Source organism: Triticum urartu, chromosome 2A (assembly GCF_056163025.1).
Source record: "Triticum urartu cultivar PI428250 chromosome 2A, HENAU_Tu73, whole genome shotgun sequence".
NCBI lineage: Eukaryota > Viridiplantae > Streptophyta > Magnoliopsida > Poales > Poaceae > Triticum > Triticum urartu.
In genome coordinates, this window is record NC_141874.1 from 725,763,525 (window position 1) to 725,788,124 (window position 24,600).

A 24,600-nucleotide genomic window follows, 5' to 3' on the forward strand; every position below is an offset into this window, starting at 1 on the left:
CCGATGAGCACTTAATATATGTGGATGAAGTTTGTGGATTATTTAAGCTTGCAGGTATACCCGATGATGTTGCTAAGAAGAAGGTCTTCCCTTTATCTTTGAAGGGATATGCATTGACATGGTATAGGCTATGTGATGATACGAGATCATGGAACTATAGAAGACTGAAATTGGAATTTCATCAAAAGTATTATCCTATGCATCTTGTTCATCATGATCGCAATTATATATATAATTTTTGGCCTCGCGAAGGAGAAAGCATCGCTCAAGCTTGGGGGAGGCTTAAATCAATGTTATATTCATGCCCCAATCATGAGCTCCCAAGAGAAACAATTATCCAAAAAAATTATGCTCGGCTTTCTAAAAACAATCGCACCATGCTCGATACTTATTGTGCTGGCTCTTTTATGATGAAGACTATTGAGTTTAAATGGGATTTATTGGATAGAATTAAACGCAACTCTGAAGATTGGGATCTCGACGAAGGTAAGGAGTCAGGTATGACACCTAAGTTTGATTGTGTTAAATCTTTTATGGATACCGATATTTTCTGTAAGTTTAGCACTAAATATGGACTTGACTCTGAGATAGTAGCTTCTTTCTGTGAATCTTTTGCTACTTATGTTGATCTCCCTAAGGAGAAGTGGTTTAAATATCATCCTCCCATAGAAGTAAAAGTAGCTGCACCAATTAAAGTTGAAGAAAAGACTATCACTTATAATGATCCTATTGTTCCTACTTCTTATGTTGAGAAACCACCTTTCCCTGTTAGAATAAAGGATCATGCTAAAGCTTCAACTGTGGTTCGTAAAAGCAATATTAGAACTTATACACCTCCTGAACAAGTTAAAGTTGAACCTAATGTTGCTATTGTTAAAGATCTCTTGGCTGATAATATTGATGGGCATGTTATTCAGTTCTGCGGTGAAACTGCTAGAATTGCTAAACCTTGTGCTAAAGATAAACATAGACCTGTTGTAGGCATGCCTGTTATTTCTGTTAAAATAGGAGATCATTGTTATCATGGCTTATGTGATATGGGTGCTAGTGCTAGTGTTATACCTTATGACTTGTATAAAGAAATTAAGCATGAAATTGCACTTGCTGAGTTAGAAGATATTGATGTCACAATTAAACTTGCCAATAGAGATACTATTTCAGCAATGGGAATTGTTAGAGATGTTGAAGTCTTTTGTGGTAAAACTAAATATCCTGCTGATTTTCTTGTTCTCAGTTCCCCACAAGATAGCTTTTGTCCCATTATATTTGGTAGACCCTTCTTGAACACTGTTAATGCTAAGATAGACTGCGAAAAGAATGTTGTTACTATTGGCTTGGATGATATGATTCATGAGTTTAATTTCTCTAAATTTAGTAAACAACACCGAGAAGAAGAATTGCCTAGTAAGGATGAAATTATTGGTCTTGCTTATATTGCCGTACCTCCTAGTGATCCTTTAGAACAATATTTGCTAGACCATGAGAATGATTTGTTTATGAATGAAAGAAGGGAAATAGATGAAGTATTCTTTAAACAGGAACCTATTCTGAAACACAATTTGCCTGTTGAAATCCTAGGGGATCCCCCTCCACCTAAGGGTGATCCCGTGTTTGAGCTTAAACCGTTGCCTGATAATCTTAAATATGCTTATCTTGATGAAAAGAAGATATATCCTGTTATTATTAGTGCTAACCTTTCAGATCATGAAGAAGAAAGATTATTGAAAACTCTGAAGAAGCACCATGCTGCTATTGGATATACTATTGATGATCTTAAGGGCATTAGCCCACTCTATGTCAACATAAAATAAATTTGGAGGCAGACGCCAAACCAGTTTGTGATCCTCAAAGACGTCTGAATCCTAAAATGAAAGAAGTGGTGAGAAAAGAGATACTAAAGCTTCTGGAGGCAGGTATAATTTATCCCGTTGCTGATAGTCAGTGGGGAAGTCCTGACCATTATGTCACTAAGAAGGGAGGTATTACTGTTGTTCCTAATGATAAAGATGAATTAATTCCACAAACAATTATTACAAGTTATAGGATGGTAATTGATTTTTGCAAATTAAATAAGGCTACTAAGAAAGATCATTACCCCTTACCTTTTATTGATCAAATGCTAGAAAGATTATGCAAACATACACACTACTGCTTTCTAGATGGTTATTCTGGTTTGTCTCAAATACCTGTGTCGGCTAAAGATAAAAAAAGACTACTTTTACATGCCCTTTTGGTACTTTTGCTTATAGACGTATGCCTTTTGGTTTATGTAATGCACCTGCTACCTTTCAAAGATGCATGATGGCTATATTCTCTGACTTTTGTGAATAGATTTGTGAGGTTTTTATGGACGACTTTTCCGTCTATGGATCTTCCTTTGATGATTGCCTGAGTAATCTTGATCGAGTTTTGCAAAGATGTGAAGAAACTAATCTTGTCTTGAATTGGGAAAAGTGCCACTTTATGGTTAATGAAGGTATTGTCTTGGGGCATAAAGTTTCTGAAAGAGGTATTGAAGTTGATAAAGCCAAGGTTGATGCTATTGAAAAGATGCCATGTCCCAAGGACATAAAAGGTATAAGAAGTTTCCTTGGTCACGCCGGATTTTGTAGGAGGTTCATTAAGGACTTCTCAAAAATTTCTCGGCCTCTGACTAATTTATTACAAAAAGATATACCATTTGTCTTTGATGATGATTGTGTAGAAGCATTTGAAATACTTAAGAAATCATTAGTCTCTGCACCTATTGTTCAGCCACCTGATTGGAATTTACCCTTTGAAATTATGTGTGATGCTAGTGATTATGCTGTAGGTGTTGTTCTAGGGCAAAGAGTTGATAAGAAATTAAATGTTATCCATAATGCTAGTAAGACTCTAGACAATGCTCAAAGAAATTATGCTACTACTGGAAAAGAACTTTTAGCAGTTGTATTTGCTTGTGATAAGTTCAGACCTTATATTGTTGATTCTAAAGTAACTATTCACACTGATCATGCTGCTATTAAATATCTTATGGAGAAGAAAGATACTAAACCTAGACTTATTAGATGGGTTCTCTTGCTACAAGAATTTGATTTGCATATTGTTGATAGAAAAGGAGCTGAGAACCCCGTTGCAGACAACTTATCTAGGTTAGAGAATGTTCTTGATGACCCACTACCTATTGATGATAGCTTTTCTGACGAGCAATTAAATGTTATAAGTACTTATCGTAGTACTCCTTGGTATGCAGATTATGCTAATTACATTGTTGCTAAATTCATACCACCTAGCTTCACATACCAACAAAAGAAAAAGTTCTTCTATGATTTGAGACATTACTTTTGGGATGATCCACATCTTTATAAAGAAGGAGTAGATGGTGTTATTAGACGTTGTGTACCTGAGCATGAACAGGAACAGATCCTACACAAGTGCCACTCCGAAGCTTATGGAGGACACCATGCGGGAGACAGAACTGCACATAAGGAAAACTTCTCTCTAAATGGGAAGGCCCCTACGTTATCGAGGAGGTCTATCGTTCCGGTGCCATAAAAATCAACAACTTTGAAGGCACAAATCCGAAGGTGGTAAACGGTCAGAGAATTAAACATTATATCTCAAGTAATCCCATAAATGTTGAAACCAATATTATTGAAACCGTAGCCCCGGAGGAATACATAAGAGACACTTTCCAGAACGTTTCAGACTCCGAAAAGGAATAGGTATGTGGTACGGTAAGTAAACCGACTCCAAAACAATTTTTAAGGCAATATTTCTCTGTTTTGGAATATTTAGAAAAATAGAAAAATAAGTAGCAGTCCGGGAAGGACACGAGGGTGGAGGGCGCGCCCTACCCCCCTGGGCGCGCCCCCCTACCTTGTGAGCACCTCGTGTGCCTTCCGGACTCTGTTTTCTTGCACGATACGTATTTTGGTCGGTAAAAATTCATTACATATTCTCCCGAAGGTTTTGACTCCCGTATCACGCAAATGTCATATGTTCTTGTTTTGGGTTGTTCTCTGTCAGGGTTGTCAAGGCCAGGCATCATGTCGTCCCCCTCCTCCAATAACAGTGACAAAGATGCTTGGCTAATGAAGATAGAGCTGAAGAGGGAAGAACCCATGGAGATCAACAAGGATGAAGGGATCAAGAAGGCCACGGAGAACCAAGCTCCGGCAATAGAAGACATCCTTCAATTTGATCACAGCCTTCTTACCCCAGCTGAGATCGAAGCTTTCCAGATGATTGAGTTAACTCGTATTCAAAACAAGTATCTCACAAGTGAAAATATTTTGTTGAAGGAGCATATCTTTGCACTCAAGGGCATTATTCGCAAGCTAGAGGACCTCTTACGCTCGATGTGCGACTATCCATCACCTCCATCTTCACCAACAACAAAGAAGAAGATATAATCACATGGGTATGGGCACTCCCCTTGGCAACTGCCAAGCTTGGGGGAGGTGCCCCAGTATCGTATCACAATCACAACTCCTATCTTTACCGTTTTCCTTAGTTCGATCCTATTAGTAGTATCTTGATCTAGTAGAATAAAGTTTATGGCATGATCTAGTTTTGAGTTTTGCTTTATGATCTCTCTATGTAAGCGAGTCCGTGAGCTATATAATAAAGATTAGTGTTGAGTCAAGGGCTTGATTTTCTTGCAATGATCTTGGGTGAATAAAAGAAAAGAAGAGAAAAAGAATAAAAAGAAACAAAAGTTCATATTGATCTTATTGAGAGTAATGACTTCACATAGGAAGAGTATGATGATTTAAAAGTTGTTGGGAGTTGGCAGGCATAGCTTTGGTCATCGTTGCAATTAATAGGAAGTAATAAGGAAAGAGAGGTTTCACATATAGATATATTATCATTGACATCTTTTATGATTGGGAGCACTCATTAAAATATGACATGCTAAAGAGTTGATGTTGGACAAGGAAGACAACGTAATGAGTTATGTTTTCTTATATCTGAGATAAAGTATGTTGTGGATCCTCCAACATGTTGAACTTGCCTTTCCCCCTCTTGCTAGCCAAATTCTCAGCACCAAGTAGAGATACTACTTGTGCTTCCAAATACCCTTAAACCAGTTTTGCCATGAGAGTCCGCCATATCTACCTATGGATTGAGTAAGATCCTTCAAGTAAGTTGTCATCAGTGCAAAGCAATAAAAATTGCTCTAAATATGTATGATTGATTGGTGTGGGAGAAATAAGATTTATACGATCTTGTGATGTGGAAGTAATAAAAGCGACGGACTGCATAATAAAGGTTCATATCACAAGGGGCAATATAAAGTGACATTCTTTCACATTGAGAATTTATGCATCCAACCATAAAAGCGCATGGCAACCTCTGCTTCCCTCTACGAAGGGCCTATCTTTTATTATTATCTTCTACCTCATGCAAGTGTCACTGTGATCTTCACCTTTCCGTTTTCATTTTATCATTTGGCATGCCCGACATGTTGGCAAGAACTGATATATATATATATATATATATATATATATCTAATTGGATGTAGGGGAGCATGAGTTATTATTGTTGACATTATCCTCGATGTAAAAGGTTGTGGGGCGAAACTATAAGCCCCTATCTTTCTCTGTGTCCGATTAAAACTCCGTAACCACAAGAATTGCGTGAGTGTTAGCAATTATGAAGGACTAGATGATAGTTGAGTATGTGGACTTGCTTTTTAGCTCTGACATAGACTCTTTGTGATGTTATGATAAATTGCAATTGTTTCAATGACCGAGGTTATAGTTTGTCGGTTCTCAATAAGGTTTCTGATTCATACTTTTGCATTGTGAATAGATCATCACTTGAACATAAGTAATCATATGACAATATCTATATATGTTGCTGTTATGAGAATAATCATGATGCCCTCATGTCCGTATTTTATTTTTATCGACACCTCTACCTCTAAACATGGGGACATATTTATCGTTATCGGCTTTCGCTTGAGGACAAGCGAGGTCTAAGCTTGGGGGAGTTGATACGTCCATTTTGCATCATGCTTTTATATTGATATTTATTGCATTATGGGTTGTTACTTCACATTATGTTACAATACTTATGGCTATTCTCTCTTATTTTACAAGGTTTACATAAGGAGGGAGGATGCCGGCAGCTGGAATTCTGGGCTTGAAAAGGAGAAAATATTAGAGACCTATTCTGCACAACTCCAAAAGTCCTGAAACTCCATGGAATATCTTATAATAAGTAATAAAAAATCCTCGCCAAAGATGAAGACCAGGGGGCCCACACCCTGTCCAGGAGGGTGGGGGCGCCCCCCTAGGGCGCACCCCCTACCTCGTGGGCCCCCTGGTGGCTCTCCGATGCCCATCTTCTGATATATGAAGTCTTTCTTCGAGGAAAAAACAAGAAGCAACCTTTCGGGACGAGACTCCGCTGCCACGAGGCGGAACCTTGGCGGAACCTTGGCGGAACCAATCTAGGGCTCCGGCAGAGCTATTCTGCAGCGGACACTTCCCTCCGGGAGGGGGAAATCATCGCCGTCGTCATCACCAACGCTCCTCTCATCGGGAGAGGGCAATCTCCATCAACATCTTCACTAGCACCATCTCATCTCCAAACCCTAGTTCATCTCTTGTATCCAATTCTTGTCTCCAACTTCGCGATTGGTGCTAGTAGGTTGCTAGTAATGCTGATTACTCCTTGTAGTTGATGCTAGTTGGTTTATTTGGTGGAAGATCATATGTTCAGATCCTTTATGCATATTATTACCCCTCTGATTATGAACATGAATATGTTTTGCGAGTAGTTAAGTTTGTTCCTGAGGACAAGGTAGAAGTCTTGCTATTAGTAGTCATGTGACTTTGGTATTCGTTCGATATTTTGATGAGATGTATGTTGTCTAGCCTCTAGTGGTGTTATGTGAACGTCGACTACATAACACTTCACCATTATTTGGGCCTAGAGGAAGGCATTGGGAACTAATAAGTAGATGATGGGTTGCTAGAGTGATAGAAGCTTAAACCCTAGTTTATGCGTTGCTTCGTAAGGGGCTGATTTGGATCCATATGTTTCATGCTATGGTTAGGTTTACCTTAATACTTTTGTTGTAGTTGCGGAAGCTTGCAATAGAGGTTAATCATAAGTGGGATGCTTGTTCAAGTAAGAACAGCACCCAAGCACCGGTCCACCCACATATCAAATTATCAAAGTACCGAACGCGAATCATATGAACGTGATGAAAACTAGCTTGACGATATTCCCATGTGTCCTCGGGAGCGCTTTTCCTTATATAAGAGTTTGTCCAGGCTTGTCCTTTGCTACAAAAAGGATTGGTCCACCTTGCTACACCTTATTTACTTTTGTTACTTGTTGCTCGTTATAAATTATCCTATCACAAAACTATCTGTTACCACTTATTTCAGTACTTGCAGAGAATAGCTTGCTAAAAACCGCTTATCATTTCCTTCTGCTCCTCGTTGGGTTCGACACTCTTACTTATAGAAAGGACTACGATATATCCCCTATACTTGTGGGTCATCACATACATGATAGAGCCTATGGCTGAAGCATAGGGAACATCTTTCATTTTCTCTCTATCTTCTGTAGTGGTCGGGCATTGAGTCTTACTCAACTTCACACCTTGTAACACAGGCAAGAACCCTTTCTTTACTTGATCCATTTTGAACTTCTTCAAAACTTTGTCAAGGTATGTGCTTTTTGAAAGTCCAATTAAGCGTCTTGATCTATCTCTATAGATCTTGATGCCCAATATATAAGCAGCTTCACCGAGGTCTTTCATTGAAAAACTCGTGTTCAAGTATCCCTTTATGCTATCCAGAAATTCTATATCATTTCCAATCAACAATATGTCATCCACATATAATATTAGAAATGCTACAGAGCTCCCACTCACTTTCTTGTAAATACAGGCTTCTCCAAAAGTCTGTACAAAACCAAATGCTTTGATCACACTATCAAAGCGTTTATTCCAACTCCGAGAGGCTTGCACCAGTCCATAAATGGATCGTTGGATCTTGCACACTTTGTTAGCTCCCTTTGGATCGAAAAAACCTTCCGGTTGCATCATATACAACTCTTCTTCCAGAAATCCATTCAGGAATGCAGTTTTGACATCCATTTGCCAAATTTCATAATCATAAAATGCGGCAATTTCTAACATGATTCGGACAGACTTAAGCATCGCTACGGGTGAGAAGGTCTCATCGTAGTCAATCCCTTGAACTTGTCGAAAACCTTTCACAACAAGTCGAGCTTTATAGACAGTAACATTACCGTCAGCGTCGGTCTTCTTCTTGAAGATCCATTTATTATCAATTGCTTGCCAATCATCGGGCAAGTCAACCAAAGTCCACACTTTGTTATCATACATGGATCCCATATCAGATTTCATGGCTTCAAGCCATTTTGCGGAATCTGGGCTCACCATCGCTTCTTCATAGTTCGTAGGTTCGTCATGGTCTAGTAACATAACTTCCAGAACAGGATTACCGTACCACTCTGGTGCGGATCTTACTCTGGTTGATCTACAAGGTTCAGTAACAACTTGATCTGAAGTTTCATGATCATCATCATTAACTTCCTCACTAATTGGTGTAGGTGTCGCAGAAACCGGTTTCTGCGATGAACTACTTTCCAATAAGGGAGCAGGTACAATTACCTCATCAAGTTCTACTTTCCTCCCACTCACTTCTTTCAAGAGAAACTCCTTCTCTAGAAAAACTCCGAATTTAGCCACAAAAGTCTTGCCTTTGGATCTATGATAGAAGGTGTACCCAACAGTCTCCTTTGGGTATCCTATGAAGACACATTTCTCCGATTTGGGTTCGAGTTATCAGGTTGAAGCTTTTTCACATAAGCATCGCAGCCCCAAACTTTCAGAAACGACAACTTTGGTTTCTTGCCAAACCACAGTTCATAAGGCGTCGTCTCAATGGATTTTGATGGTGCCCTATTTAACGTGAATGCGGCCGTCTCTAAAGCATAACCCCAAAATGATAGCGGTAAATCAGTAAGAGACATCATAGATCGCACCATATCTAGTAAAGTACGATTACGACGTTCGGACACACCTTTACACTGTGCTGTTCTGGGTGGCGTGAGTTGCGAAACTATTCCGCATTGTTTCAAATGTAGACCAAACTCGTAACTCAAATATTCTCCTCCACGATCAGATCGTAGAAACTTTATTTTCTTGTTACGATGATTTTCAACTTCACTCTGAAATTCTTTGAACTTTTCAAATGTTTCAGACTTATGCTTCATTAAGTAGATATACCCATATCTGCTTAAATCATCTGTGAAGGTGAGAAAATAACGATATCCGCCACGAGCCTCAACATTCATCGGACCACATACATCTGTATGTATGATCTCCAACAAATCTATTGCTCTCTCTATAGTACCGGATAACGGCGTTTTATTCATCTTGCCCATGAGGCACGGTTCGCAAGTACCAAGTGATTCATAATCAAGTGGTTCCAAAAGTCCATCAGTATGGAGTTTCTTCATGCGCTTTACACCGATATGACCTAAACGCCAGTGCCACAAATAAGTTGCACTATCATTATTAACTCTGCATCTTTTGGCTTCAACATTATGAATATGTGTATCACTACTATCGAGATTCATCAAAAATAGACCACTCTTCAAGGGTGCATGACCATAAAAGATATTACTCATATAAATAGAACAACCATTATTCTCTGATTTAAATGAATAACCGTCTCGCATCAAACAAGATCCAGATATAATGTTCATGCTCAACGCTGGCACCAAATAACAATTATTTAGGTCTAATACTAATCCCGAAGGTAGATGTAGAGGTAGCGTGCCGACCGCGATCACATCGACTTTGGAACCATTTCCCACGCACATCGTCACCTCGTCCTTAGCCAATCTTCGCTTAATCTGTAGCCCCTATTTCGAGTTGCAGATATTAGCAACAGAACCAGTATCAAATATCCAGGTGCTACTACGAGCATTAGTAAGGTACACATCAATAACATCTATATCACATATACCTTTGTTCACCTTGCCATCCTTCTTATCCGCCAAATACTTGGGGCAGTTCAGCTTCCAGTGACCAGTCTGCTTGCAGTAGAAGCACTCAGTTTCAGGCATAGGTCCAGACTTGGGTTTCTTCTCCTGAGCAGCAACTTTCTTGCTATTCTTCTTGAAGTTCCCCTTCTTCTTCCCTTTGCCCTTTTTCTTGAAACTAGTGGTCTTATTGACCATCAACACTTGATGCTCCTTCTTGATTTCTATCTCCACAGCCTTTAGCATTGCGAAGAGCTCGAGAATCGTCTTATCCATCCCTTGGATATTATAGTTCATCACGAAGCTCTTGTAGCTTGGTGGCAGTGATTGGAGAATTCTGTCAATGATGCTATCATCCGGAAGATTAACTCCCAGTTGAATCAAGTGATTGCAGTACCCAGACATCTTGAGTATATGCTCACTGACAGAACTATTCTCCTCAATCTTGCAGCTGTAGAACTTATTGGAGACTTCATATCTCTCAATCCGGGCATTTGCTTGAAATATTAACTTCAACTCCTGGAACATCTCATATGCTCCATGACGTTCAAAACGTCGTTGAAGTCCCGGTTCTAAGCCGTATAGCATGGCACATTGAATTATCGAGTAGTCATCAGCTTTGCTCTGCCAGACATTCTTAACGTCGTCAGTTGCATCAGCAGCAGGCCTGGCACCCAGTGGTGCTTCCAGAACGTAATTCTTCTATGCAGCAATGAGGATAATCCTCAAGTTACGGACCTAGTCCGTGTAATTGCTACCATCATCTTTCAACTTTGCTTTCTCAAGGAACGCATTAAAATTCAACGGAAGAACAGCACGGGCCATCTATCTACAATCAAACATAGACAAGCAAGATACTATCAGGTACTAAGTTCATGATAAATTTAAGTTCAATTAATCATATTACTTAAGAACTCCCACTTAGATAGATATCCCTCTAATCCTCTAAGTGATCACGTGATCCAAATCAACTAAACCATGTCCGATCATCACTTGAGATGGAGTAGTTTCAATGGTGAACATCACTATGTTGATCATATCTACTATATGATTCACGCTCGACCTTTCGGTCTCCGTGTTCCGAGGTCATATCTGTTATATGCTAGGCTCGTCAAGTTTAACCTAAGTATTCCGCGTGTGCAACTGTTTTGCACCCGTTGTATTTGAATGTAGAGCCTATCACACCCGATCATCACATGGTGTCTCAGCACGAAGAACTTTCGCAACGGTGCATACTCAGGGAGAACACTTATACTTTGATAATTTAGTGAGGGATCATCTTATAATGCTACCATCAATCAAAGCAAGATAAGATGCATAAAAGATAAACATCACATGCAATCAATATAAGTGATATGATATGGCCATCATCATCTTGTGCTTGTGAACTCCATCTCCGAAGCACCGACATGATCACCATCGTCACCGGCGCGACACCTTGATCTGCAGCGTAGCATCGTCGTCGTCTCGCCAATCTTATGCTTCTACGACTATCGCTACTGCTTAGTGATAAAGTAAAGCATTACAAGGCGATTGCATTGCATACAATAAAGCGACAACCATATGGCTCCTGCCAGTTGCCGATAACTCAGTTACAAAACATGATCATCTCATACAATAAAATTTAGCATCATGTCTTGACCATATCACATCACAACATGCCCTGCAAAAACAAGTTAGACGTCCTCTACTTTGTTGTTGCAAATTTTACGTGGCTGCTACGGGCTTAGCAAGAACCGTTCTTACCTCCGCATCAAAACCACAACGATAGTTTGTCAAGTTGGTGTTGTTTTAACCTTCGCAAGGACCGGGCATAGCCACACTCGGTTCAACCAAAGTTGGAGAAACTGACACCCGCCAGCCACCTGTGTGCAAAGCACGTCGGTAGAACCAGTCTCGCGTAAGCGTACGCGTAATGTCGGTCCGGGCCGCTTCATCCAACAATACCGCCGAACCAAAGTATGACATGCTGGTAAGCAGTATGACTTATATCGCCCACAACTCACTTGTGTTCTACTCGTGCATATGACATCTACGCATAAAACCAGGCTCTGATACCACTGTTGGGGAACGTAGTAATTTCAAAAAAATTCCTACGCACACGCAAGATCATGGTGATGCATAGCAACGAGAGGGGAGAGTGTTGTCCACATACCCTCGTAGACCGAAAGTGGAAGCGTTAGCACAACGCGGTTGATGTAGTCGTACGTCTTCACGATCCGACCGATCAAGTACTGAACGCACGACACCTCTGAGTTCAGCACATGTGTAGCCCGATGACGTCCCTCGAACTCCGATCCAGCCGAGTGTTGAGGGAGAGTTTTGTTAGCACGACGGCGTGGTGACGATGTTGATGTTCTACCGATGCAGGGCTTCGCCTAAGCACCGCTACAGTATTATCGAGGTGGACTATGGTGGAGGGGGGCACCGCACACGGCTAAAAGATCAAACAGATCAATTGTTGTGTCTCTAGGGTGCCCCCTGCCCCCGTTTATAAAGGAGCAAGGGGGTGCGGCCGGCCTAGAGAGGGGCACGCTAGGAGGAATCCTACTCCTACCGGGAGTAGGACTCCCCCCTTTTCCTTGTTGGACTAGGAGAGAGAGGGGAAAGAGGTGGAGGAGAAGAAGGAAGGGGGCGCCGCCCCCTCTCCTTGTCCTATTCGAACTAGGGGGAGGGGCGCGGCCCTTGCCCTGGCTGCCTCCTCTCTCTTCCACCAAGGCCCACTAAGGCCCATTAAGTCCCCGGGGGGTTCTGGTAATCTCCTGGTACTTCGGTAAAATCCTGATTTCACCCGGAACACTTCCGATATCCAAACATAGGCTTCCAATATATCAATCTTCATGTCTCGACCATTTCAAGACTCCTCGTCATGTCCTTGATCACATCCGGGACTCGAACAACCTTCGGTACATCAAAACATATAAACTCACAATATAACTGTCATCGAAACGTTAAGCGTGCGGACCCTACGGGTTCGAGAACTATGTAGATATTGACCGAGACACGTCTCTGGTCAATAACCAATAGAGGAACCTGGATGCTCATATTGGCTCCCACATATTCTACGAAGATCTTTATCGGTCTGACCGCATAACAACATACGTTGTTCCTTTTGTCATCGGTATGTTACTTGCCCGAGATTCGATCGTCGGTATCTCAATACCTAGTTCAATCTCGTTACCAGCAAGTCTCTTTACTCGTTCCGTAATACATCATCCCGCAACTAACTCATTAGTTGCAATGATTGCAAGGCTTAAGTGATGTGCATTACCGAGAGGGCCCAGAGATACCTCTCCGACAATCGGAGTGACAAATCCTAATCTCGAAATATGCCAACCCAACAAGTACCTTCGGAGACACCTGTAGAGCACCTTTATAATCACCCAGTTACGTTGTGACGTTTGGTAGCACACAAAGTGTTCCTCCGGTAAACGAGAGTTGCATAATCTCATAGTCATAGGAACATGTATAAGTCATGAAGAAAGCAATAGCAACATACTAAACGATCGTGTGATAAGCTAACGGAATGGATGGAGAGCATCTCGCGGATGCCTCCGCCCAGGCTCGGATTCGAACGGTCCATCTCAGACGACAAAAGACTGGATTTTCTGCCCTTCTATGAACGAAGCATCGGTGGTGCTAGCAAGATCCTCTGCGTGGACGCCGAGGGGCACACCGTCCTATACGACATGGACGCCGGCTCCCTCCAGCTAATTCCCTGCCTCAACAGTCCTAAGGGGAGCAGGCCCATCGGCTTCTCCGCCACTAATGCCGAAGCCTCCGACCCCGAGCGTGCTGATGCCTTCTACGTCATGGGAAGGTACCGTGTCAGCCGCAGTCCCTGCAACTTCGAGGCACTCATGTACAGCGACCCTTCCAATGGCGGGAGGTTGAAAGGCTGGCATTGGCACCGGCTACCGCCACCACCTGTCGCTGATGACAATTACAATGTCATTTGCCATGCGCTGCTTGCCATTGACGGCCACTCGATTCTTGTTGTCTCCTCTGGAGAACAAAGCTACTGCTTCAACACGACCAGTCGCAAGTGGTTTAAGGCCGGCTCCTGGACACTGCCATTCTTCGGTCGTGCTGTGCATGTACCAGAGCTCGACAACCTCTTGTTTGGCATTGACAATGATGAGCACCACTTTTGTGCAATGGATATCTCCCCTCTACGCTCGGACAGTGGCCCGCCTTTGGCGTACAGTTGGCCACACCTTGACGAACTGCCTGAGGACTGGAGGATGCTAGACTGCAGCTTTGTGTACTTGGGAGCTGGCAAGTTTTGCATTACCAAGGTCTTTGAGTTTGGTTTCAACGAACGCACTGGCAACCCGACTGACACAGGTGCTGTCATGTCTGGCGTGGAGGTAGTGCGCCACAAGAAGTCTGGACTCGTTATGGTCAACCATAGGTCCAAATTCTACAAGTTCATCATGGATGACATCCAGTGTGTCTTGTAAGGGTAACTCACTAGTGAAAGGGGAGCAAATAAACTGGTATGTCCTAGAGGATTGGAACTGTGTGTCTTCCCCTTTCCATTCCATATGTATTTACTATTTAGTACTGTAGTTACAACTTCAGCTATGTTAGTTTTTGGGTAGTAGTGCTCATTTCCTTTCAGTATGTTGTATCACTATATTTGCGCCGTTGCTGTATACATAGCTTCTTAGGTGATTTTATTTTATTAGATGGACTAGAATCTTGATGAAATTATGATATGGTTCAACTGGTAAAAGCCTGAATGGTTTGAAAAGCTGGAATGTTCATATAATGTATAGTGGAATTAGTGATTATGCAAATTATCGGATAGAAACACCATTTGGTGCAGCAATGTTGTATCTTAGAGCTGGATTTTCAAGACGGGTGCTAAAAGTGGGCAAAGCTCTACTATTAGAGGGGAGTCTGCGGTCGTCGCGATGGTTCCACCCCCTTTCCTACACCACAATCCATCCACACCACACAGCAGTATAAAGAAAATTACAGAAAGAAAACCTAGAAAATACAAGCTGGTTGGAACCCATGAAATTACAGAAAGAAAACCGAGAAAATACAACTCGGTTGGAACACATGAACCCAACACATGGCTCCACTCCCCATACATCTGGTCACTCCTTATAACCCCTTGGCACCGCCATGATCGCATCACTCGATGCGCCGCTACTGGGTCGTCGTTCTCCGCAAATGTATGCAGTTCTCCGTGCAGGTCAGGATCCATCCCGATCACTCCCAATGTTACAGCGTTGGTAACATTTTGATTTTTGGGAGGATTGCGTCTGTTTGGTGCTGGGGTTAGGGTTGTGGACTTGTGGACATAGGTGTTTGGGGCCAGCCAGCTAGGGTTTGAAATCTATGCCAAGTATGTTTGACATGTTAACTGTTTGATCTTTGCCAAGTCCTGATCATGACATTTATGCCATTTACTCTATCCTCTGATGTGTATGTCATATATTTCTGTCATGTTTGATCTTTGCCAAGTTTTGAAAACAATGATGCTGAATTACCAGACCACTTTTAATCTGAAAATAGAGTACATTCAGTTTGAAAACATAGTATATTCAGCCTAGAAACAGAGTACATTCAGTCTGAATTTTGCTTTTCCAAGTGAAGAACAGCAACTGACATGTCAAGTGCTTCAGCCTTTTTCTTTATGTGAAAATTAAGGACAGGATTAGCATGCTTCAGTAGAGGATCTTGCTGCTGCTTTTTCTCCATTAGCCAGATCTCTTCGTCGGAGCACTCATTAACGACATGTATGCAGTAATGCAGATTATCAACTCACAACTGAATTACCTCTTGTTTCATCTTTATATTTAGCCTTTCCCTTTCTACATAGAAAGTTGCTGCTTTTCCAACGTTTTGATTGGACACTTGGTTGTAGCTTAGCCATCAGATTTGTCTAAGCCAATTACAATATCCTGAGTGCAGGACACCACTAGCTTGAGCTCTGCTGGTGTGCGACGACAGCAGTGGTGCTTGTGGACGGAGAAATGGCAGCAGGAGAAACCTCCAGCGCCAGTTCCCACATATTCCAAAGGATCCGTGCATCCACATAGCTAACCTGGCACCCCTCCTGCCACGCGGGCAAAGCAGCCTGCTAAAACTGCTCTAATCTGGTTTAGGGGGCTGTTTAAATTGTATTGAAAAGGTTAGGGGATCAAGAAACTGGTTTTCGACTTCAGGGGGTGGGGTGGCCGGTTTGTGCAACAATGCAACCCCAGGGGGTTATGTGGACTTATTTCGCTCGGCTCAGGGAAGAGCGCACGCATCGGTGCATCGCGCTGTCACATTGGCTCAGGGCAGCAAACGCCACGCTGCCGCACTTCGCACCACTGCCTGCTGCTCTTGAGCCTGGACGCTTCCATTGCTCCACTTCTTGCACGCACACATCGTCTCATGTTAGCGCTTGCGTTGTGGCACCAAGCTCCAATAAGGGGCTGCAAGGTTCTCGGTCTGGGGGCCTTCATCTCGAATTGCAAAGTACGGTCCAGTAAGGATTCTAATGTGTGTCATGCTCGATCTATTGGAGATAACACTTATGCCCAAGATTTTACTGTAAAACTGATGATTAACTCCAGCTGGTTATACTGACAGGCCATCAAACTAACGATACCGACGCCTATTTGATATATGGCAGATGTAAGAGGTTCTGTTAGTGTTCCCTGGTCTTTAGCTTTTATTGCAGTCCGCACCTCTCCAAGAATGAAATTAACTTGTGTGCTTAAATTCTTCTGTAAAGCACTTGCATAAAATTTGTTTGTTCTTAAATTCTTCTGTAAGTCACTTGCATAAAAACAATGTAAGGGGACAAAAATAGAGAAATGTCCCTTTTAGACGAGCCGATTGTTAGCCCTACAACTTCTGCACCTTGAGTGAATCAGGATTCAGGAGGCTTTACTATTAGAGTTTTTATCTATACATCACACATTCACACTACTGCATTCTGGATCTACTTATTCTTCCTTTCCCTTAGGATCCTATTTAGAGCATTCACCTTTTAATTCTAACACAAGGCATTTGTGAGGTCCAGGATGTGTCACAGGAGAACTATACATAATGGTCCTTCAAGACAATCTTGTAGTTTTGTCTCGTTAGATTTGTGAGCTATTTTACCTATTTAGAGCTATCACTTCTCTGTGAATTAATTTGTTCTGCTTAGTTGTGAAATTGAACATAATTAATAAAATGTATCCAACATGAGACTCTGGATATTGAGACCAGAAGGACCATGTGCTGTTACTTATTCTTTGTGAATATGTACTAAATTTCTATTTTTTGCAGATATGGGTTGCATATGTTCAGTGGAATGGATATGTGTGCCAATGCGCATATTTGTAAATTTCTGTTCTTTCCAGCTTTGGAACATAAATGTTTAGTCGAATGGATATTAAGGAAGATACAGGCATACAGCAGAGGAGGAGCTCGCTTCTCCATGCCCTTCCAACTGGAGGTTAGTTCTCCACTTTTCTCCATTATTCCTCGTTCAAGTTCTCAGTCATTGAAGTGTAATACATTCTGGCTTCTAGCTGCAACTTCATGGTAGTAGACGCTGAATGTATATGGCATGGATTTAGATTTTAGATTTTATGAACTGATTTAGAGTATGTTGACCCCTCGGGTTCTGAAGCCTTTTGCTGTATGGTTCTATTTTGAAAGAATTGAAGCAATTGTTCTATGGAGAGAAATACCATTTTCATCCTCAAACAACAGGCGAGGTCATTAAGTTTCTTATTCACCAATCGAAATATGTGTTAGTAATGTTAAATGTGTATAGTCTCTGTTTGGTATATCCCCATTGTATAAGGGGTTTCCTGCACTTTGTCACACATGTATATGTAATGGCCTCTGGCCTTCAGTAAAGATTAGTTGCTCATTCCTAACATGGTATCAGATGCTTAGGTTCCCCTCGCTCTCCCGCACGCTGCAACTCCGTGCTCTTCTGCTCGATTCTGGCCGCCACCGTCGCTCTCATCCCGTCCGGATCCGCCGCTCCGGCTGTCCCGTTCAGCCTCGTCTCCGGCTGCTCGAGTCCGTCGCTGGCCGGACCCGGCGCCCTGCGCCCGGAGCTCTCCTTCTCCGGCCGACTGACCTTGTCTCTGGATCCGGGTGCCCTCTACGCCGCCGGCGCTCTCGGCTCTCTTCGTCCGTCGCTCGTGGGTCGCTGCTGTGCGTGGCTGCCTGCGTCAGGTAGCTCGCTCGCGCGCCCCTGCTTCGGATCGAGGGCGGGCCCGACGCGCCCCTGCTTCCGATCGGGAGAGCGGCCTCCCGATCCCGCGCGCCCCTGCTTCCGATCGAGAGGCGCCCTCCCCCGCGCGCCCCTGACTCCGCTCAAGCGGGGCCTGGCCGCCTGCCCGCCCTTACTTCTGATTGAGCGGGGCTAGGCTGCCTTCCTTCAGATCGAGCGCGGGCGCCCCTCCTTCAGATCGAGCGCGCCTGCTTCGCTCCAGCCCGATCTGAATCGGCTGTCTTCCTTGCGTTGACCAAAAAAAAGGCGAGACTGAGCTGAGCAAGCACAAGAAGATCTCGTTATGTCTTCTTCGGGCTATGTTGCTGTTCCTCGGTGTTCGGTGATCTTCGATGGCACCAACTACGCTGAGTTTGTGGGGTTCATGCGCATCCTATGCGTGGTCTTCTTCTGTGGGGTGTTCTTTCTGGCGAGGTCCCCTGTCCGCCATGCCCTGTTGCACCCGTGACCCCGATCCCACCGGTGCCGCCGGTACTTGCTGCTGAGGCTTCTCAGGCTGACCGGGATGCTACCAAGGCCCTTGATGATGCGGCAGTTGATGCTTATGATCAGCAGGTATCTGCTTACTCCGATGCTCTCTCGGTGTACCGCGATGATCTGTCTGCTTATACTCAGTGGTGCAATGACGATGCTCGTGTTGCTGCTGTTCTCACTGCGAGTGTCCTCCCTCAGTTTGCTTCAGAGTTCATGGGACTTGGCACAATTGCAGCAATGTGGTCTTATCTTTGTCAGCGCTATCAGCCCTCTGGTGATGCTCTCTACCTATCTGTGGTGCGTCAGGAGCACGCCCTCCAGCAAGGTGATTCCTCCGTTGATGTGTTCTATTCACAGTGCTCTGCCATCTGGCATCAGCTTGACTCGCTTCGCACAGTTGTTTGTGGCACCTGTCGTTGCTGTCAGACCACTCGGTCTGATCTGGAGTTTCAGCGCGTCCATGAGTTCTTATCTCGTCTCCGCTCTGAATTTGAGCCCAGACGTGCTCACTTGCTTGCTCGTGGTCGTGTTCCCATCTCGGAGGTGCTTGTCGAGCTTCGTGCTGAGGAGACCCGTCTTCGCTCTGCTGGTTTGCTGGTGGTCCCGTCTGTGTTGGCTGCTCGGGCTCCTGTGTCGTCTGCTCGGCTCACCGCTCCACCGCTCCTGCCCACACCTGCAGGGGGGTGGGTCGCCCTCCTTACACTGAGAGGGGCCGGTTGCGCCGTGACACTTTCTGTGGCTACTGCTCTCGGCCAGGTCATCCTGAGTCTGATTGCCGTGAGAAGAAGCGTGACCAGAGGCGCTCCTCTTCCAGTGGGACTCCTGGATCTTCCCCGACTCCGTCACTCATTGACCAGGACATTGTGAGGCTCAAGCGTCTCTTGGCTTCCTCAGGCTCTTCGTCGACCGGTTCCGCTGCTGCTGTGACTGCATCCGCTTCTCCACCACCGCAGGCATCTACACAGTCAGGTACATCTTCGTGGGTTCTAGATTCTGGAGCCTCCTTTCACCTGTCTTCTGATTCTTCTGTGTTGTCTTCTCTTCGACCTCTTGATTCGCCTGTCAATGTTCTTACTGCCGATGGCACACCACTTCTTGTTGCTGGTCGTGGTCTTCTTTCCACTCCATATTTTTCTGTTCCTAGTGTTTCACATGTTCCTCGCCTTACAATGAATCTTTTTTTCGCTACCCAACTTACTGATTCGGGTTTTCGGGTCATTCTTGATACCGACTCTTGCTCCATTCAGGATCGTCGCACCAAGACTTTGGTTGGTGCTGGCCCCCGGCGCCGTGAGGCAGAGGGCCTTTGGGAGGTTGACTGGCTTTGTGTTCCTTCCGCTGCCACCACTTCTGCCAGCTCCCATGCTCTTGTTGCTTCTTCGTCTGCGTCTTTTCAGCAGTGGTATCATCGTCTTGGTCACATCTGTGGCTCTCGCTTGTCTTCTTTAGTTTGTCAGGGCCTCTTAGGGTCTGTATCTGGAGATGTCTCCTTACATTGTAATGGTTGCAGACTTGGCAAACAAACTCAGTTACCTTATCCTACTAGCGAGTCTGTATCTCAGCGTCCTTTTGACTTACTTCATTCTGATGTCTGGGGTCCTGCTCCCTTTGATTCGAAAGGTGGTCATCGCTACTATGTTTTGTTTATTGATGATTTCTCTCGCTACACTTGGCTCTACTTCATGAAATCTCGTAGCGAGGTTCTCTCTATATACAAACGTTTTGCTGCCATGGTTCACACCCAGTTTTCCACGCCCATTCGTATCTTTCGTGCTGACTCTGCTGGAGAGTATATCTCTTAGCTGTTGCGTGGTTTTCTTGCGGAACAGGGCACTCTTGCCCAATTCTCATGTCCTGGTGCTCATGCTCAGAATGGCGTTGCCGAACGTAAGCATCGTCATCTGCTCGAGACAGCTCGTGCACTGATGATTGCCGCTTCTCTTCCACCTCGCTTTTGGGCTGAGGCTGTTTCTGCATCCACCTATCTCATTAACATTCAGCCATTGACTGCTCTGCAGGGTGGTATTCCTATGGAGTGTCTCACTGATCGCTCTCCTGACTACTCTGCTCTTTGCATGTTTGGATGTGTGTGCTATGTTCTCCTTGCTCCGCGAGAACGCACCAAACTGACTGCTCAGTCGGTTGAGTGTGTTTTCCTTGGTTACAGTGATGAGCACAAGGGCTATCGCTGTTGGGACCCTGTTGGTCGCTGCTTACGCATCTCGCGTGATGTGACCTTTGACGAGTCTCGCTCTTACTACCCACGTCCTTCTTCCTCGAGCTTCTCTGTGGATGATATTTCTTTTCTTCTTCTTCCTGCTACACCCTGCTATGTGCCTCATGTTTCACCTCCTCCTCTTGCACCTCTCCTTTCTTCTCCTTCACCACCGACCCCATCTTCCCCATCCTCCTCCTCCACATCTTGAGCTCCAGGCCTACTCTGATGCTACCTGGGCTAGTGATCCCTCTGATCGCCGATCGTTGTCTGCTTACTGTGTCTTTCTTGGTGGCTCTCTTATTGCCTGGAAGACAAAGAAGCAGACTGCCATTTCTCGCTCGAGTACAGAGGCTGAGTTACGAGCCATGGCTATGTTGACAGCTGAGGTGATCTGGTTACGATGGTTACTTGAGGATTTTGGTGTGTCTGCTACTACCTCCACTCCTCTACTGTCCGACAGTACCGATGCTATCAGTATTGCGCGTGACCCGGTGAAGCATGAGCTCACCAAGCACATCGGTGTGGACACCCACTTTGTGCGTGCTGCTGTGCAGGATCAGACCCTTGCTCTTCACTATGTGCCCTCTGAGTTACAGTTAGCTGACTTCTTCACGAAGGCACAGATTCGAGCACAGCATGGGTTTTTCCTCTCCAAACTCAGTGTTGTTGATCCACCATGAGTTTGAGGGGGGGTGTTAAATGTATATAGTCTCTGTTTGGTATATCCCCATTGTATAAGGGGTTTCCTGCACTTTGTCACACATGTATATGTAATGGCCTCTGGCCCTCAGTAAAGATTAGTTGCTCATTCCTAACAAGTAATAGCACAACTAAAGTTTTTTTTAACATATCATTATAAAAATAAAATTGTTGGCTTGATTATTGTCTGTATGCATTCTACGAGGATCATTTCCTGTGAAATTACAAATTAGTTTTACCCTCTGTCCCAAAATAAGTGTCTCAACTTTGTACTAACTTTAGTATAAAATTGTGCTAAGGTTGAGACACTTATTTTGAGACGGAGGGAGTATTTCCTATGGATACTGTTTGCGAAATTTTATCTGGCTAGCTCTTTTTGTTAGGAAATGAAGGGGGAGACTGTTGTATTTCCCCCCTGTAAACCAGCGACATGGAAGGACACCTTTATTACAAGTCTGAAGTCTGCTTGCGTGTTAATCGCAGGACACCTAAGTGGATGATATCGACGAGCTCGATGGCCACAATGAGCCCGCTGTTGTCGACTACATGGACGACATCTGTAAGTACTACAAGGCAGCACATGTAACTACATTCTTCCTCTTCAGCATGTCTGTTGAAGCGACACAAAACAGCTTTTCTTTTAATCCTTTCTGAGATGAAATACAAGCACATAGCCTACATCACTTAGTTACTGGCAATGGAATTTACATGTTTGAAGTCTTTTTCAAGTCGGTGTTTAGTTTAGGCTGATGCATAATGAACAAGAGTAGCATTGAGTAGCACACTTTTGCTTCTAAAACTAGAGATATGCGTGCTCTGCTTCTCATACAACCATCCAGTACCATTTAGATGTTCTTGCCTCTTCCTGTACACTTCAATACTTCTACAGTGGACGAGTTAGTTTCTTGGTTTCTTTTTCTCCTTTTCGCTGAAGCTACTCAATTTTCCTGGCTAATAGTTGTTTTGAGAATTTAATTGCTTTGAGTTTTTCCATGCGTTGAAATCTATCCAGGGTTTTTTCTCATGAAAACATTTGATTCGTTTCTTGCGCTTTCCATTTTTGTGTTTTCACCATCAGTTTATTTGATTCTGTATGAATGATCTCAATTGCCTGATGAACTTTTGAAGTTCAGGAGTTATCAAGAGAATGTTATTTTTCTGTATATTGACTTACTTTTACCATTGATTTTGTAAACACAGATTTCTTACCAAAAGATATTCTGCATATGCCCACTAACTGAAGCGAGCTTAGTCAATTTTGACATTATTTATTCCGTAGTGTATTTATTTCTTTCCTGCTGCTTCTCAAGAGGAAGAAGAAAATCTCTGAATTATGTGTTATGAGGGCGGCCTGTTATGTCATTTTATTCTCTTACAGGACATCTTCTTAGCAGCTTACTTCTTGAAGTTATACTAGAAATAGGCAACTAGCTTCATTTCTTGTACGACATTTAAGAGTGAGTTGTTTTCTACGGCTGGAAGGAAAGGAAGCAATTCCAATGAGACACTTATATAATTCATTTGACTGCTTTTCTTTTCCTCAGGTACTTATTGAACTCTTCATTGCGTGAGCTTCTGAACACACATCTGAAGCTTCTAAGAAGCAAATTCCATACTCTAGCAATGACTTGCTTCTGGTGTTCTGGTGGGAGAAATTCTTCAGAAGCCAAGTTGTGTGATAGGACATAAACCTATATATGCATCCCAAGTTGTGCGATAGGACATGGGTAAACCTATGTATCTCATTTAACTTTTGTTCTTGTGAACTATCATAATGTCCACCTGATGCTTACTATTATGTTTACACACACCACCCTATGCTAACGTGTAGATATAGTACACCAAGGAGCTCAAAAGGGCTTTGGTTTTATCAGTGCTCGGGCTCTAGTCTGACATGCGGCCAAAGTTGAAGAATGGCCACATAAGTCAAGTCGGAGCAAGGAACAAAGGAATTTTCAGTTAACTGGGGGAGCATTTGACATATATCATGTACATGTATCATGTGTGTGTATACACACGTTTAGATGGAATGTGCTTATGTTCTAGGGCAACATTGTATGTGCTTTTTTTGATATTTCATGTGATGCGTCCAACATAGTAAAGATCATCAATGAAGGGAGCACGTGCGCATACAACTCAGTTTCTTCAGTTCAGTAAGATTTATTCATGACGCTGGAGCGTTGAACTACAAGGCGCATAAGAATCTTGTAAAGAGTGTTCTCTCCCTTGATCATGGTCATTATCTTGGCTTTTTCAGCCATGGGATCCTTCTATTGTACTCCTCACTATAGTGCAATAAAGTGACCATGTGATTCTAAAAAACTGGAGAAGAAAATGATAAGACACCCGGAGACTTCTCTCTAGCAAGTGACGCTACAACTTGGCCCCCTCTAGGCTCTATCTGACGTCATCATGTATCCAACGAAAGGGATCGGACCAAGGGTAAAACAGCCCACACTTCGCAGTTTTCGGCAGCAAATTTCTTATCAGAAACACATGGCAACGCTCCAATCAGGCTCAACGAGTTTGTTGTCTCCCATGTCGCGCAGAGGGTTTAGAGCGAGCAACACAACGGCCGAGGGGGGAGAGGACGGGGATGCCCCCCCCCCCCCCCCCAAGGAGGGGCTGCTGTAGACTAAAGACCTCCGTGGATTCCTTTCTGGTTATCTGTCGCACCGGTCGATTCCGTTGTAAAGTCAGTAACAAGCTCTCCGATTTTAAGGATGTCAAATTGCTTTTTTTAAGTGCTTTGTAATCGTTAGTGCCTTGTAAATGTGAGTGCATCTACAATTGTTACACTGATTCTCAATTTTTATGCCAAGTGCTAAAGAGTTTCTATGCTAAATGTTCTAATGACAAGTGGTAGTGAATTATTCAGTTTTTGCTTCTTTAACACTGTACGTTCCTGCATAATAGGTTCTGTTATTTTTTTATAATTTATTTG

The 24,600-nt window shown here is 43.5% G+C and overlaps 1 protein-coding gene and 1 pseudogene across 1 annotated transcript; both read left to right on the forward strand.

The window, feature by feature from the left end:
* Positions 1-13,550: 13,550 nt before the first annotated feature.
* LOC147987212 (uncharacterized) lies at positions 13,551-23,771 on the forward strand. Its single transcript, XM_087545180.1, has 4 exons — positions 13,551-14,519; positions 17,302-17,470; positions 22,140-22,215; positions 23,201-23,771. The coding sequence occupies exon 1, from the start codon at positions 13,551-13,553 to the stop codon at positions 14,481-14,483; it is 933 nt and encodes a 310-aa protein (XP_087401306.1). The 3' UTR covers positions 14,484-14,519; positions 17,302-17,470; positions 22,140-22,215; positions 23,201-23,771.
* Positions 17,489-19,891, forward strand: LOC147987213 (uncharacterized; annotated as a pseudogene).
* Positions 23,772-24,600: the final 829 nt, after the last annotated feature.